Here is a 17,362-nt window from a genome sequence, read left to right on the forward strand (position 1 = left end):
GGAGGTAGCCTGCCTCCCTTCTGTTCCTTTGACGCCGCCTGCAAAATGGTGGTGCCCAGCCCCACCTAGTGTATCCTGGGATGCGCTGGGTGGGGCTTCACACCATATAAGGGAGAAACTCCCAGGATACACTGGGCAGGGAGGAGCGCATGCTGAGTTAATTTGCATGTCATCTCTGATCATAGGTCCAATGATGCCCCGCGCTGTTCCAACACTATTTTTAGAGCGCTGTTTGGAACAGCGCGGGGCTTTTGATCATCTGCTTTTTAATGTCTTCCTTCAGATTTCTTATCCTGTAACCGATGTTCTATTCATGCCCGCAGGGTTCTTACTTCTAGTAAAGGCATGCTCCAATGTTGCAGGGCTTCAGTGACATTTTGTTATCCCTCTAGGGTGCGGACCCTCAGGTTCTGGGAAAAGGTCGGGAAAGTGCGCTGTCCCTTGCTTGCAGTAAAGGATATACCGATATTGTCAAAATGCTGCTGGATTGTGGAGTTGATGCAAATGAGTATGATTGGGTAAGTCCACCCTTGTAATTTAGATGGTTTTAGAGGGTCTTTTGTATTTTTAAAGACCTACTACTAACATTGATTATCATGCTTTATGATCTGATATGTAGAAATGTGCCATGCTTGATCATTGAAAGTGGAGGGTAGAGGTACCCTAGCATGTCTATCAGTGTCCATATTTTAAGTATATGTTAGTCTGGTCTTACAAGTGGCTCAGTCAGAATGCGGAAGGTCTTTGTGGTCTGGAACAAATGGCATATCTCGTGAATGAAAGAAACTGTGTCAGAAGTAGCCTGTTGAAACCTCAACTTTCTGCTGCAGTGACCTCTAGAGATATGTACTGAGCTCTCTGAAGCTGATACACTTTAAGCCTATGTCACTTGAGTTAATATCGGAGGCTTCCCCCTTCCCACCCCTCCATGAAGTAGTAAATAAGGCTGTCTAGTCCCACTCTGACTGCCCATTTCCCTTATTTGCAATGTCCAGTCAACAGCTTCCATCTGCCTTACTGTCCATCCTATGCATGTTTGAATTCTGCCCTTCCATCTCAATGGTCTGTCATGCTGTTTTTATTTTCGTCCAGCTTATAGAAGGTTCCATCATCCTGAGCATCTGGTTTGGTCTTGCTCATGTTCTCCAAGTATCTGGAGTATCTTTGATTACTTCAGATGTATTAAACCTATTCAAACAGAAGGTGATATGTCATTTAGCTTTTATTTTGTTAAACAGAAGCATTTTAAATGTTTATTGAAAGCCTCTGAGTGTAACTGCTGCAGTGACCATATGATGATCAGTGTATTTGTACTTGAATAGAAATCTAGTTTCAGCGGTGCCCTTGGGTCTTTGTTTAGAATACTATAGGTGGTGGTCATTTCTCCCTCACTGGTTCAGTCTTGTAGCTAGCTTTGTCTTGAGTGTTTTCAAGCTTAATAGAAAGGGAGAGGGAACAGCAGTATATGGAGCATTTGCTTCTTAGCGCTTGAACTAAAGAAGTTCCATCCTAATCTGTCTCCATTTGTCCAAAGTGTACTCAGAGGCCTAAGCCGTGTTGTAACCCACCTTCACAGAATACAGAATGAGTTACATTTGGTCACCGTATTACAGTATCTCAAAAATAAGTGTATCCCCAGGGATTTACGAATAATGAGAGCCACGCCTCTTTCTCGACAATGCAGATTTCATTAGCAGCTTAGATCTCATGATTTTCATTGTTGAAACCTTTAAAAAGAAGAATGATATTTTGCGCCCAGTTGTCAAGGAAATATTAGAAGTCTTGAAAAGAGAGGATTGTAACTAAGTCTTTTTTGAACTACATAATTGATGTGGACTTTGTTTCTTTTGAGCTACACAGTAAATTGGGACTTTTTACATCATCTATAGACCACATTCATGTGTCATCTTTGCTGTGTTCTTTGTAACCCACCTTCATGCCATATGATTATGTGGTGTTGAGGAGGTCACAGGTTGCTCTTGGATGTAGGTAAAGACAAATAATGTGAAAGAGGAATCTAATTATTCAAAATGGAAGTTCTGTGACAAGTTGGAAACTAATTTCTCAGCTTGGGTAGGCTTACAAGCATGGGAAACAATTTTGGAGAATGCCTTCAAGGGAAAAAGCAGCAATTGAAAATGTAGAAAGCTCATTAGAAGAGGTGTTCACGTCTAAGGAACTCGTTTGTTGGAGATTTTGGATAGTTCAGACTTTAGTCTCTTGCTTCACTCTATAAATGTAGTCGCAGTTGATCTAATGTTTGAACTAGACTAAGTAATTGTAGCATGTCTAAGCTGTCAGATCTCCTTTTTTGTTTGCAGAATGGAGGAACACCGCTACTCTATGCTGTCTTTGGAAATCATGTAAAATGTGTCAAAATCCTCTTAGGTAAGTAACTGTGTAAAATATTATCTGAAAACAAATGTCTGAAATAATAACAATGAAGTGTGTTTATCCATAATATATAGTAAAAAGGATCATCTGTTGCTATATTGCTGGAGTTAAGGATGCACATATTTTGTTTTTTAATCCCTCATGTTTTGCATAGAAAATGGTGCGGATCCAACCACTGAGACAGATTCAGGGTACAACTCCATGGAGCTAGCTGTGGCTATGGGCCATCGATGTGGTAAGTATATGAAAGGGAAGGGGTAAAGAGAAAAGGAATTGGGACTTGCTATACCGCCTTTCTGTGGTTTTTGCAACTACATTCAAAGTGGTTTACATGGTACATACAAGTACTTATTTGTACAGGGTTAAGTGACTTTCCCAGAGTCACAAGGAGCTGCAGTGGGAATTGAACCTAGTTCTCCACTATCAAAGTCTTCTGCACTAACCACTAGGCTACTCCTCCACTTCTTTTGTGTTGTTGATATATAAAACATCAAGCGTACTGTAAGAATCGTCCATTTGCACAATGTTCTTATCTGACTCTTTTGCTGAGGACCTTTAAATTGTTACAGAACACTGACAAAATAAAGACTCTCACCTTTGGGAGATGGGCGAGGTAGTAAAGAAGCACAGTTCTTTGTTGAGCTTAGAATTTTTTTTTTTTGCTCTTGAGTCTGAGCTCCTGCCCGTCAGTGTTTTACACTGATAATTTGTCACCTTCGCTGCTACTTTCTTGCCAAACTTTGCCAATTTCATCATCCAGATGTCACAGAAAGTGAAGGGATCTTCTGCAAAGGAGGCCCATCGCGAGTTCCGAAACATGACTGGTGCGACCCGTTCCCAACTGGTGTCCCCCAGACACTGCATGGACTCGGAGCTTCTGGAAAACTCCGGCAGCGAGACCAAGGAGCTGCGACGGAAACCAAGAGGGGTTTCGTCGGTACAGGACTTGAGTCGTGGTTTCCAGTCCATGCGGGAGGAGGATATCTCTACTAAACTGGACTCCCTCAGCCAGGATATGGTGTGACATGGGAGTATGCGTCAAGGTCCTTGAAGCGCAAATGGATGAGCACCCTGAGGCGCTGTTGGAGGTGCAGACTAAACACGATGAGCTGGCGGAACAGCATGCTGAATTGCTCAGTAAAGTGGATGACCTGGGAAACTGATGCAGGCAGAAGAATTTGCTTATCAGAGGTGTCCCATATGGTGGTGCAGAGGAGAACGTGGTGCACATTGTTCAAGCTGTTTTCAAGCAGCTGTTATGGGGTCGAAGACTCGTCCCCTGACATTGAGTTGAAAAGGGCTCACTGTGCTCTTAAGCAGTCTCCACTTAAGTCCAGGGTTTTGGTTTTGGATTTGGGCCTGGTAGATGGGTGATGGGATAGTCATCTAATCCAGCGTGATTATGCTTTCTACTCTCCCGTGCACCTTATATACTCTAGAATAGACTACCTTTTTTTGGACAAGGGATTGAGAGGGCATTTGAGGGGTGCCTGATATTGGTGATGTCACCTTGTCTGATCATGCCCCCATTGGCTTGATCTGGCGGCATTGTGTGAGGAACCTAGGGACAAATGCTGGACGTTGAACACACAGTTGCTTTAAATCTGAGGCAGTAGTAAGTGGATATGGGGAGGTTTTACAGGACTACTTTACTCATAACCTGTCCCCTCAGTTGCCACAATGTGGGGTGCTATGAGGGCTGATTCCTGAGGGTACTTTATTAAGGAAACAGATAAACCTAAGAGGCAGCACAGTCACAGCTTGAGCAGAAGATTGTAGCCTTGGAGTCTCGGCATAAGGCTACCAGGGACAGGGCTGTATGGGCTGAGCTTTGGAGGGCCCCACCTGTCTTTGGCTACCCATAGGCAGGAGGAGATATCCTTTTGGTTGGAGCGTGTAAAGCATCAGAGGTATGAGTATACAGGGAAAGCCCATAGATTGCTGGTCACTAATTTACATATGTCCTGAGCTGACCAGCATATTGATAAATTAGGAACAGGGAGGGAGTGATTAAATTCCAATTGGGAGACATTCGGGAGTGATTTCAGGAATTTTGGGGGGCCTGTACACTGGGGATGAACAAATCATGTAGACCCATATAGATACTTACTTGACCTCTAGGCAGGTGCCCCGTCTAACTCCAGATCAGCAGAAGCAGCTTGGTGGGCGGACGCTCCCAGGGAAATTTTGAAGGCGATCAGGACCCTGCCATCTGGTAAAGACCCAGGTATAGACAGTTACTCTCTAGAATTTTATAAGACCTCCTCTGGGGAAGTAGTGCCCTTGTTTGACCAATGTTATGAATAGTTCTAGGCGGGGTGAGGCTTTGCCAGTGACCGTGCTGCATGGATCACGGTTATCCCCAAAGACGGAAAGGATAAACTAGATTGTCAATCTTATCGGCCCATCTTGGTGCTTAATGCCAATGTTAAAATTATCGCTAAAGTGTTGGCTACCAGATTGGTGGCTTTGTTGCTTGATTTGATGCATGCAGACCAAGTAGGCTTTGTTCCTGGAAGACAAGCTGCCGATACGTTTACTTTGTCTCAGGATACGAGGCAGGTGTGCCCTTCGTCATCCCTGCTTTTTGACTTGACGATGGAACCATTTGCTGAGGCAATTCAGTCTAACCCAAATTTGAGGAGTATTGTGTAGGCAGAGGCTGCCAAAGGCAAGATGCTGCCCCCTTCCTTCCTCCACTCTGTTTGTGGCATTTACCTTGTTTGGTCAAGTTTCAAAAGCTAGTGGCGGCAGCGATTCCCATATGCTGCCCTGCCGCCGGCACCCGCCTCTTCCCTTTACTGCGGCCACCTCTCTGACGTAATTTCCTGTTTCATCAGAGGCTCAGGGGGCCACAGTAAAGGGAAGAGGCGGGTGCTGGCGGCAGGGCAGCATATGGGAATTGTTGCCACCGCCGGCTTTTGAAACATGTCAAAACAGGTAAACGCTGCGAACAGGTGGAGAAAGGAAGGGGGCAATGCCACTCCCTTAAGAGGGGGGCGATGCCGCTCCCTGAAGAGTGCTTCCTGAGGCCCCTGCTTCAGGTGGCCTAAAGGTTGAGCCGCCTCTGCGTGTAGGTGCCCATGATTTCTAAGATTAGTTTATTTGCTGATGATGTCCTGTTTTCCTTGTCGAACCCTGTATTGACACTTCCTAATCTGATAACAAGAGATGGAGACTTTTTTCTTTGGCATCTGGCATCACGGTTAATATGAGCAAGACTGAGGCATTTAACATTTCATTGCCGACATCTGTAGTAGACTGTTTGCGTTCCTTCTTCCCTTTTGTGAGTGACTGATGCTATATGTTATCTGGGAGTAACAGCTTCCAGGTCTACCTTATTTGATGCTAATTACCACAGATTGCTTCAGGTGGTTAAGGAGGACTTGTTTAGATGGGTGGGGTGGGTGGACGTGACCCTATCCTAGATTGAACGAATAACGTGCCCCACTTTCTCTATCTGTTTCATGTTCTTCCCATAACCCTCCCTTGGAAATTTTTGGATAATGTACAGGACCTTCTCCTGAAGGTTATCGGGGGGGGGGGGGGGGGGGTCCTAAACTTGATTTTGATTTTACTAGAAAGATTTTAATCAGGTGGGCTGGGGGTTCCCCATTTGAGGTTGTATTATAAGGCAGCTCGAGCTGCGGTAGAATGGTTTCAGAACCACTCTTGTAAACTGTGGATAGGGTTGGAGCAGGCCTTAGTAGGTGCTATTCCTTTGGGATCCCTTATGTGGCTATCTAGACTGAATAGATTGCTGGCTGACTCTTAGCCCAGCTACCTCTCATATACTGAGGATATGGGACTCCCTGGGGGCTCATAAGGATTTATTTGTATCCCACTATAATTCTTTACTATACAACACTCTTATTTCCTCTTGAGCTTACTTCTTTGGTGTACAAGGTTTAAGAAGCTAGAGGACTGGTATGACTGGGACAATTTGTGAATTATGATAATAGATTTGTTCTTTTTGATGTATTACAATGGGAGTTTCAGCTTTCTGAGGAACATCATTTCGCTTATTGTCAAGTTATGCATTTTGGTATTTTTCAGCAGTTTCTGTACTGTTACTTTGAACCTGAATAAAAACCGTAAAACCTTAAACACCTCTTCCTCTGCCATTTGTCATTGGAGAATCCTGCGGGGATAGAAGAAGTTTCCACAGGATTCCCATGGGGATGGAAGAAGTTGCCATGAGATTCCCGCAGGAGTGTAGTCAGAATCTTTGGTGACTCCAGAATGAGGCTTGGAATGCACTGAGAGAGGCAATTGGTGCACCAGAATGAGGCTTGGAATGCCCAGAGAGGCAGCTGGAACACCAGAATAAGGTTAGGAACACTCATTGGTTGGATAGTGAATACCATCCAAAAAAGCCACTGGAGGCTGTTGGTGTCCTGAGGAAACAGAGGGCAAGTAAATAATAGCATTGACTCCTGCAGGTACAGGTGGGGATGGAGGAGATTAATTTTAGGGATGGAATGGATCTGTACTGGCAGGTATGGGTTAGGTTCCATTGGGGGTGGGTGAAATAATCTGTCCCCGTGCAACTCTCTACAGCACTTTGTAAAGTAGAGAGTTGCAACATTGTTGGGGAGCCCATCTCGGCACCCATTTCATGCAGGAAGCCTGATCACAAGCCAAACAAATGTCCTGATCATCTGGAGCTCAGGGCAATATTTTGCTCCCTTGAGTGTTTGCACATCTTCTTCAGGATCAGTTGGTTTTTAATACAGATGGCCCATTGAAGGTGTAAGTTTCTTTCACCTGTTCCTGGAAGCAGCAAAAATGTGGGATTTTGTGATTTCTGATTGCATGAAAATCTAGGTCATTTACATCCTAGGCAGTCGGAACTGAATAGCACACTAGCTCAGTAGAGTTCATCAGCCCCACAAATGGTCTGTTGCAGGAATTTTTTTTTTGAGGGGGGGGGGCTATGTTACACCTCAAATAGACCTGTAAGCCAGCATGGAAAATGCAATGAAAACTTGTTCAGTGTACCCATTGCTGGATTGGCAGGGGAGGGATGCACTGGCTATAAATTGAACTTGATACTCCCCCTTCACATTTATTCTTCCATCTCTCTAATAGCAAAAATAGCCCAGCACAATGATTCTCATGGCATCATACTGGTCTTGGAAAATACAAAAGGAGGAGAAAAGTCTAAAACCTCATGAATGTGTAGGCAACAACCAAGAAGTGAGGCAAAAATTAGGATTTCCGTAGTTTTAAGGAACTCAACACATTTGAGACCCGACATAGCCGTGTTCCGGCGTGTGAGCTTGCCTCAGGGGTCCAATGCTAAATATCGCTGTGCCTGTGTTGAAATAAGACACTTGTATTCTACAAACTAAGACAGCTCTGGCTGTGTTGGGTCTCAAATGTGTTAAATTTGTGACTACATTAAAGACCCTTAAACTTTGGGAATCCTCGTTTTTGCCTCACTTCTTGGTTATCATCATACTGGCCTTGTCAGAACTTGTTCCCTCTTCTCAAAAGACTCTGTTCTTCTTCCGTTCAGACTTCACTTCTTCCCAACTTTGATAAAGCAGAATGAAGACCCCCTTCTACATCCAGATCTGGAATTCCTAGTCCTAATGGTGTGAAAATAGATCAGAGCTTAGTTTTCTGCCCTAGGTCTACTAATGACTATTTCAGATATCTTAGGGATAGCAAGAATACCTTCCACCAGACATACGTACATATTTAAATGGTGACATTTACCATCTGGTGTTTTTATTAACAGTCATGACTGTTTGGTTCCAAACACAATACTACAATACCTTTAGTATCTCTGTCAACTCAGACTGCAAACATCCTCTGAGTACATCTCAGGTCACTCAACCTATATTGCCTTCCTTGCTTCAGGGTCTATTCATTTCCAGATTCATAAAGGGGCTTCAGATCACCAGTGCAGAAGCCTCCTGTGCCATAGGACCTCAGGATTGTACTTGTGTCTTTCATGAACTCACTATTTAGTCCAGGGAATCCACATCTCTCGAGAATTTCACCTGGAGGGTATTCTGTCCATTCACAGTCACTTCACCTAGAAAGCCCAGCATGGTCACTTATGAACAGTACACTCACTTTCATCGTAACACAAAAAGTAGTTCAGTATACTCATCCTAAATTCCTAACACGTGTGTTCTCCTTTCCATGTGTAAAGGAAATATTGCTTCCTATATTTGACCCTAAACTGCACAAGCACCCATATGAGAAGTCTGTTCACACTGTGGACTGTGAAAGGGCTTTTGCTTACTATCTACAACAAAATGAATATATCAGATAGTCTGTCTCCTTCAACCCTAACAGAATTGACATTCTAGTGTGACCTTAGCCAATCGGCTAGTATCCTGTATTCATTTCTGTTGTGAACAGAATGGTGTTCCTCTAGCTATTAAAGTTGTATCTTATCAAATCTGAACCACTGCTGATACTGTATTATTGGAACTCTGCTGCACTGAAGCTATATGCAAGGCAGATACATGATTCTTGACTCATTTGGTGTGAGTGGCTTTGTTTTGCATTGGATCAAGGGCTTCCTGTCTTCCAGGTCCTACCAGGTTAAAGTGCAGTCTACCATCTCTGCTCCCTGGAGAGCCTCCTGTGGGGTGCCTCAGGGCTCACCCCTATCAACTACACTGTTCAACATCATGCTGATTCCACTTGCTACCGCCCTCAGCAACCTTGGCCTAAATCCTTACATTTATGCTGACGATGTCACCATCTCCATCCCTTTCAGTGACACAGTAGCTGAAATCTCAGACCTGATTGCTGCCAGCTTATCTACAATGGATCACTGGGCGAGGGTGTTCCGGTTCAAGTTAAACAAGGACAAAACTCAGTGCCTTGTTCTTCACTCTCCCTATTATTCAGTCCCTACCGCTTCCCTCACTGTAAAAGACCTTAGTATTCCTCTATCTACTAGTCTAAAGCTTCTTGGGGTGACCTTGGATAAGCACCTAACTCTGGAAGCTCAGGTTCGGGCTGTCACTAAGAAAATGTTCAACGCAATGTGGAGGCTCCGGCATGTCCGATATTGCCTAACTATAAATCTGTTTCACACCCTTGTTCATTGGCTGGTGCTCTCTCACCTGGATTACTGCAGCGGGATTTATGCAGGTTGCCTTGGATATCTTTTGAATAGATTCCAGACTGCACAAAACACAGCAGTGAGACTGATCCTGGGAAAACCACGTTTTGAGCATGCTCAACCTCTGCGTTTCCTCCTCCACTGGTTGCCTGTGAGGGAACGTATCTCTTTCAAAATCTGCTCCCTCACCCATAAAATCATATACGGGCAAGCTCCGGAATATATGCTTCGCCTTATAGACCTACCACCTAGAAATGCAGTTGCCACCTCAAGGTCGTATCTCTGCCTGCACTTCCCCAGTTGCAGAGGTGTAAAATGCAAAAAGATCTTTACCTCGTCCTTCCAATACTCCAGTGCCAAGAACTGGAATGTTCTGCCAAAATACTTAAAAACGCAAAATGACCATCAACTGTTCAAGAGGCTGCTGAAAACCCACCTATTTGGACTGGTCTACTCCCCCCACACCCTTACTGATCAATAGTCCCACTTACCCCTGCAGCCGCCTTGCCCCTTCCTTGCCTATCCCTTGTCTCTTACCAGTTTCTCTTATTGTATTGTCACTTTTTTTATATATATATAATTTAGTTAGTGTTCCTATGTTAGCCACATTGTGCCTGCGTGCGTGGGAAAATGTGGGGTAGAAATGTACAATAAATAAATACTTTCACTCAATATTGCTTGGACCAGTCTTTAATCGGGGACAGTGCATTTGGTTGTGTTGTGCTGTCCAGCCAGTGTCTTATTACTTTAGTTATTCTCTCACATTGTATTCATGGTCATTGATGAATTTGCCTGTAACACCAAGTGCTCCTGATTTGGGAGTTTCTCATTTGTGTGTCTGACTCAGTCCTGCTTGTTGATGGAAAAAAGCAGTGTTTCTTATGTGTAGTTTTCCATCAACAGCAAGATCTATCAAGTACACAATTCCTCCAATATCCTTGAGAGTTGCATTCTTTGGAAAACTGACCGAGGAGACTGCTATATGCAGAAGGGATCGTACATGCTCAGACCTGTACATGTAGAACTGAACTCTGGAAGAGCTGTTCTGTCCTATCATTTTCTATAGTGCTACTGTATGTCCTGGTGCCATTAGATAATGCAGCCCACTTGTTTGTTGATCAGTTTTGCTGTCTGCAGAAAACAGCTGTTACAGGTGAGAAATGATGTTTTTATAATGGTACTAGTAAAAAAGGCCCGTTTCTGACACAAATGAAACGGGCGCTAGCAAGGTTTTCCTCGGAGTGTGTATGTTTGGGAGAGTGTATGTGAGAGTGACTGTTTGAGAGTCAGAGTGAAAGTGTGAGTGTGTGAGAGAGAGAGTGAGTGTGGGTGTAAGTGTGTTTGTGACAGAGTGTGTGTGTGAGAATGAGAGTGTGTGCAAGTGTGTATGTGAGACAGTGTGAGAGAGAGTGTGTGTGTGTGGGCGAGAGAGAGAGAGTGTGTGTGAGACACAGATTCTCTGTGAGAGTGAGTGTATGAGACCAAGCGAGTGTGTGAGTGAGTGTGTGGCACATAGAGAGTGAATGTGATACAGTGTGAGATAGAGTGTGTGAGAGTGAGAGTCAGAAAGACATTGTATATGAGAGAGAGAGTGTGAGCCCTGCCCTCCCAATCCATGCCCATCTGTGCCCTGCCCCCTCCATTCATCCTTTTCCAGCAATTCCCCTCTCTCCCTGAGCCCTGCCCTCCCAATCCATGCCCATCCATGTTCCTCTGTCACCTGCCCCCTCCATTCATCCCTATCCAGCAATTCCCATCTGTCCCTGAGGCCTGCCCTGCAATCCATATCCATCCATGCCCATCTGTCCCCTCCATTCATCCCTATCCAGCAATTCCCCTCTCCCTGAGTCCTGCCCTTCCAATCCATGCTCCTCTGTCACCTGGCCCCTCCATTCATCCCTATCCAGCAATTCCCCTCTCTGCCTGAGGCCTGCCCTGCAATCCATATGCATCCATGCCCATCTGTGCCCTCCATTCATCCCTATCCAGCAATTCCCCTCTTCCTGAGTCCTGCCCTTCCAATCCATGCTCCTCTGTCACCTGGCCCCTCCATTCATCCCTATCCAGCAATTCCCCTCTCTGCCTGAGGCCTGCCCTGCAATCCATATGCATCCATGCCCATCTGTGCCCTCCATTCATCCCTATCCAGCAATTCCCATCTGTCCCTGAGGCCTGCCCTGCAATCCATATCCATCCATGCCCATCTGTCCCCTCCATTCATCCCTATCCAGCAATTCCCCTCTCCCTGAGTCCTGCCCTTCCAATCCATGCTCCTCTGTCACCTGGCCCCTCCATTCATCCCTATCCAGCAATTCCCCTCTCTGCCTGAGGCCTGCCCTGCAATCCATATGCATCCATGCCCATCTGTGCCCTCCATTCATCCCTATCCAGCAATTCCCCTCTTCCTGAGTCCTGCCCTTCCAATCCATGCTCCTCTGTCCCCTGGCCCCTCCATTCATCCCTATCCAGCAATTCCCCTCTCTGCCTGAGGCCTGCCCTGCAATCCATATGCATCCATGCCCATCTGTGCCCTCCATTCATCCCTATCCAGCAATTCCCCTCTTCCTGAGTCCTGCCCTTCCAATCCATGCTCCTCTGTCACCTGGCCCCTCCATTCATCCCTATCCAGCAATTCCCCTCTCTGCCTGAGGCCTGCCCTGCAATCCATATGCATCCATGCCCATCTGTGCCCTCCATTCATCCCTATCCAGCAATTCCCCTCTTCCTGACTCCTGCCCTTCCAATCCATGCTCCTTTGTCACCTGGCCCCTCCATTCATCCCTATCCAGCAATTCCCCTCTCTCCTTGAGGCCTGCCCTGCAATCCATATCCATCCATGCCCATCTGTCCCCTGCATTTATCCCTTTCCAGCAATTGCCCTCTCTCCCTGAGCCCTGCCCTCCCAATCCATGCCCATCCATGCTCCTCTGTCCCCTGCCTCCTCCATTCATCCCTTTCCAGCAATTCCCCTCTCTCCCTGAGCCCTCCCCTCCCAATCCATGGCCATCCATGCTCCTCTGTCCCCTGCCGCCTGCATTCATCCTTTTCGAGCAAGTCCCCTCTCTCCCTTCCATGACCCACCCTCGCATCCATGCTACTCTCTCTCCCATGTCCCAGCCTGGCCCGCCCTCTTCTCCCCCCCCCCCCTTCGCATCCATGCTGTCGTTTCTTCCCTGCCCTCCCGCTGCCATTGTTGTACTTTAGTGGCCACCCTCTTCTCTTCCCCCAACATGGTTTTTTTTTTTTTTTTTTTCTTTTTAAATTTACCTCCGTGGCGGTTCCGGCAGCGAAGCGTCAGGGAAGGAGGCGTGCTCCCGACGTCTAGGTTTCCCTTCGCTGTGTTCCGCCTTCTTTTGACGTCATCCTTGACGTCAGAAGAAGGCGGAACACAGCGAAGGGAAGGCTAGACGTCGAGAGCACCGCCTCCTTCCCTGACGCTTCGCTGCTGAGCGATGCGATTGGTTGAGTGTTATTGCTCCGCCCTCGACGTCATCACGTTTGACGCGTGGGCGGGGCAGACACAATGCGATCTCACCCCCTTCACTTAGAATGTTGGCTAACAGAGGCTTCATTAGAATGTTGGAGGTGCGTTTTATATAGAGAGATATTATAGTACTATAGGAGAAAAAAATAACGTGTTTTTTTTTTCATGATAAATAATCTCTGTAAGCTCTTACAGCTCCAGTATACCCAGTGCAAAATAAGACAGCCAATGTAAATTCTCAAATTGGACATATTACAAACACTAAAATGAAAATAAAATGATTTTTTTCTACCTTTGTTGTCTGGTGACTGTTTTTCTTTGCATATTGGTCCCAGTCTGTGATTCTGCTTTCCTTTGTTTTCGCTTAAGTCTTCTGTGCCATTTGTCATTTTTGTCTCGTTTTTCTTTGCTTTCTTCAATATTTTTCAGGCTCTCTCTCTGCCCAGATTTAATTCATTTTTACTATCCATTCTTTAATTTCCTTCATCTACCTGTGGCTTTTCATCTTTTCCTCACCCTTGTTCTCCCCATGCCCCTTCCTCTTATTCTCCAGTCTTTCTCTATTCCCCTTTTCCTTCCAGCAGCTCTGCTTTCTCTCTCCATCCTTCCAGTGTCTCCCCTATTTCTTTCTGCATTCTTCCATCCAGCGTCTTCCCTCTTTCTCTCCCCATCCTTCCGTTTTCCCTCTCTCTCCCCATCCTTCCATGTTTTTCCCTCTCTCCCCATCCTTCCATGTTTTTCCCTCTCTCCCCAATCCTTCCATCTGTGTTTTCCCTCTCTCTCCCCATCCTTCCATCTGTGTTTTCCCCTCTCTCCCCATCCTTCCATCTGTTTTTCCCCTCTCTCCCCATCCTTCCATCTGTTTTCCCTCTCTCTCCCCATCCTTCCATCTGTTTTTCCCCTCTCTCCCCAATCCTTCCCTCTGTTGGTTTCCCTCTCTCTCCCCAATCCTTCCCTCTGTTGGTTTCCCTCTTTCCCTCTCTCCCCAATCCTTCCCTCTCTCCCCAATGCTTCCCTCTGTTGGTTTCCCTCTTTCCCTCTCTCCCCAATCTTTCCCTCTGTTGGTTTCCCTCTTTCTCTCTCTCCCCAATCCTTCCCGCTGTTGGTTTCCCTCTCTCCCCAATCCTTCCCTCTGTTGGTTTCCCTCTTTCTCTCCCCAATCCTCCCCCCCTCCCCGCGACACTCCGGGCGAGTCCTGCACTTAGGTTTTTTTTTTTTAAGACTCAGAACGTGCGAACGATGCAGCCGGCAGCGATTGAAAGAGGCTGTCTGGGCTGGCGTCTGCGTCGGAGCTTCCCTCACCCTCTGCAAGTCCCGCCTTCGTTGTTACAACTTCCTGTTTCGCGGGACTCGCAGAGGGTGAGGGAAGCTCCGACGCAGACGCCTGCCCAGACAGCCTCTTTCAATCGCTGCCGGCTGCATCGTTCGCGCGTTGTGAGTGTTAAAAAAAAAAAACTAAGTGCAGGACTCGGCCGGAGTGTCGCGGGGGGGGGGGGGGGGGCATGGGGCGGGCAAAAAAAGGTGCAGATGCATTGGGGGGGGGAGTTTTGTTTAGTGTTTGTATCGGAAGGGGGGGTGCTGAGTTGCATGAATTCCTAGGCAGGGGGAGGAGTAGGGAAACACGCTACGCGTGTTTCCCTACTCCTCCCCCTTTCCTTGTTTTTTTGTGGAGCAGCTGTGCTGGCGACGTCATCCTTGGCTTCACCCAACTCAGCCAATCAGTCATCCTTGGCTTCGCCCAACTCAGCCAATCAGACGTGCTGCACGGTCTGTGAGTGTCATTGCTCCGCCCATGAGGTCATCACGTTTGACGTGTGGGCGGGGCAGACAGTCATGGATGAAAAATTGATCTCTGGCGCCTCACATTTAGAACGTTGGAAAAGTGAGGCTTCAGAACGTTGGTGGTGCGTTTTATATAGAGAGATGGGGCGTGGCTGAGGGCGGACCTATGAGTGAGGGTGAGTGTTCCTGATACCCTAGCCTACCAAGAGTCCTACCAAGAGTGCAGGAGTTCAGTGCTTTAGTGCTTTACTGCCACGGAGTGAGATTCAGAATGTTTGAGGTGGGTTTTATTTATATAGATAAAGTTGTAGCAGGATTTGCTTCCCACAGCAGAACACAGAAGTACTTAGGACCTCCAAGTTCCTATCCAGATGCAGCTTTTTGTCATACATAAACTCATGCAGAATGCTTAAATTGTGTGCTGTGCACTAGAAATTTCACTTGTGAGCTGGAACTTTAGGCTTGGAAACTACTCTGACTTGCCAGTTTTCAACATTGTACTTGTTTGTGTGGCCTATAAAACAGGTGAAAGCCACTGGAGTTAGTAGAGCACACGCCAAATTCAAGGTAAGGTTTTAAGTCTCAAGTCCAACAAAAATTAGCAGCAGTAGATTTGTAATACAGCAGATACCTTTGTATAGGGTGCCTAGTTCAGCAGGTGGACATTTAGGTCTGTGTTCATACTGGAATGTGGATTCTTTTTATAAAATATGTATAATACCACTGAAAGTACATATGGATTTGGTAGCACACAGAAGAAGAAAACATTTGGAAAAGAGTGGCATTCTTTGCATGCATAAATAGCTCTATTCAAACATGTAAGCAGTGGTGAGTTCAATAAAACTGCACATCTGAGCGGAGCCAAGTGTCAAAGCTGAAATGTTTGGTATTTCAAGGTATTTTTAAACTTCTGAGAGGAATGTGTTACATGATGACAGATGAAATCAATCAATTCTCGAGTGAAAACTTGAGAATTGTTTACAGTAGTGGGACACATTTTTTGCAAAGACTGAATTTTAACCAAATCTCTTTTCTCCTTTAGTTCAGCAGGTTATTGAAACTCACCTGCTGAAGCTCCTACATAGTATCAAGGAATAGCCAGCTGGTCTTCAGAAAGAAGAAAGTTTCACATCTGCTGGGTCAGACTGATTGGTTTAGCCATCAGAAGCAGCAATACAGCACTGTCACTTCACTGCAGCGCTTACTGTCCCAGTGCATTTTCATTCATTGTGTTCTCACTCTTTGGCTCCTCTTGTTGGGGGGATTTTATAACTTCCTGCACTGGTAAAAAGTGTATGTGGGCTTTCACTTTGAAAATTAGCCCAGGAAACGGAGATAGAGACACATGTATGCCTACTAATTTGAGCAGATATTTTTTTCAATAAGTGCATACATTTGAAAATTCAAAAGTATGTACATAGTTCCAAACATCCCATCCACAGGAATGCCTAGAGCAGATGGAAATGCATGTGCGATGGCACTACATGTGTATTTTTACCCATACCTAGGATGGGAAGTTTCTATAAAAGCCTATTTCCATGAGTTAAAGCACTGTTTCACCCCACAGAAATGGCTTTGAAAATATATCCTCTGTGTCTTCCCGTTTACTTTTGTAAATATGTTTTATTATGGGTCTTCAAATAGAAGTTAATACGGTATGTGTGAGAGGCTTCCCTAGAGGCCAGTATTGTGCATATTATTGCTAGAAGAGAGTAAGTTATTAAGCAGTGTGGAGGAGATGTGGCGTCTGCTTCAAGCACTGAATTTCCAAGGCACTGAGGCTTTCCAAAGGGATTGGGGCGTTTGTTATACTGCCCAGTTCTGCAGGCTATCTTACAGTGTACCTGCAGTGTCCCCCAGAGCCAGGTCCTTACAATACACATGAGACATTGTAAAGACATAAATACTTGGAGGAGTAGCCACTGGTTAGTGCAGTGGCCTGAGAACCAGGGCAACCAAGTTCAGTTCCCACTGCAGCTTCTTGTGACTCTAGGCAAGTCGCTTTAACCCTCCATTGCTCCAGGTACAAAATAAGTACCTGTGTATAATATGTAAACCTGTTTGATTGTAACCACAGAGAGGCAGTATGCCAAATCCCTTTCCCTTGATATGGGAAGCATCTTTTTATGTCTGTGTCATATAGATCAGCTGCCACACTTTCTAATCTAGAAGTTTGTCAAGATTCTAAGCAGTGTAATTGTCAAGTATTGCATCATGTTTGACTTTAAAGGAGCATTTGTATTAGCCTTGTTGCAGCTATTATTAGGAAGCCACAAGCAGTATGATTATGCGGCTCATTTCAAAGAACATAGACTTACAAAGTTGAAATTTGTAAATCTATGTTCTTTGAAAATGAGTCTCTCTGTAACTTTGGGGCTCATTTTTGAAAGAAAAACATCTAAAAAGTGGCATGTGTGTCCAAATTGGTAATTTTTGAAACCCTTTTGCTGATGTTTCTCTATTCAGTTTGTCTGCAGTGCGTCCAGATCTCAAGGGAGCATGTCAGGGACATGTTAAAGGTAGGACTTGGGTGTTCCTATGACCTGGACGTTTTTCAGCCATAATGGAACAAAATGAAAATGTCCAGGACAAACCAAGATCTTTTCAGC

At 45.5% G+C, this 17,362-nt stretch overlaps 1 protein-coding gene across 2 annotated transcripts in view; it reads left to right on the plus strand.

The window, feature by feature from the left end:
- ANKRA2 (ankyrin repeat family A member 2) overlaps nt 1-16,740 on the plus strand; it is a 42,155-nt gene extending 25,415 nt beyond the window's left edge. The window contains exons 6-9 of one of the 2 annotated variants that reach the window (XM_030193292.1): nt 393-518; nt 2,322-2,388; nt 2,549-2,629; nt 15,796-16,740. In XM_030193292.1, the coding sequence (XP_030049152.1) occupies nt 393-518; nt 2,322-2,388; nt 2,549-2,629; nt 15,796-15,851 (330 nt within the window). In that variant the 3' untranslated portion in view covers nt 15,852-16,740. The remainder of the gene's footprint in view (nt 1-392; nt 519-2,321; nt 2,389-2,548; nt 2,630-15,795) is intronic. The other variant, XM_030193293.1, reaches the window with a different exon arrangement.
- The last annotated feature ends 622 nt before the right edge of the window (nt 16,741-17,362 follow it).

The sequence above is a fragment of the Microcaecilia unicolor genome, chromosome 2, assembly GCF_901765095.1.
Source record: "Microcaecilia unicolor chromosome 2, aMicUni1.1, whole genome shotgun sequence".
NCBI classification, from domain to species: Eukaryota; Metazoa; Chordata; class Amphibia; order Gymnophiona; family Siphonopidae; genus Microcaecilia; species Microcaecilia unicolor.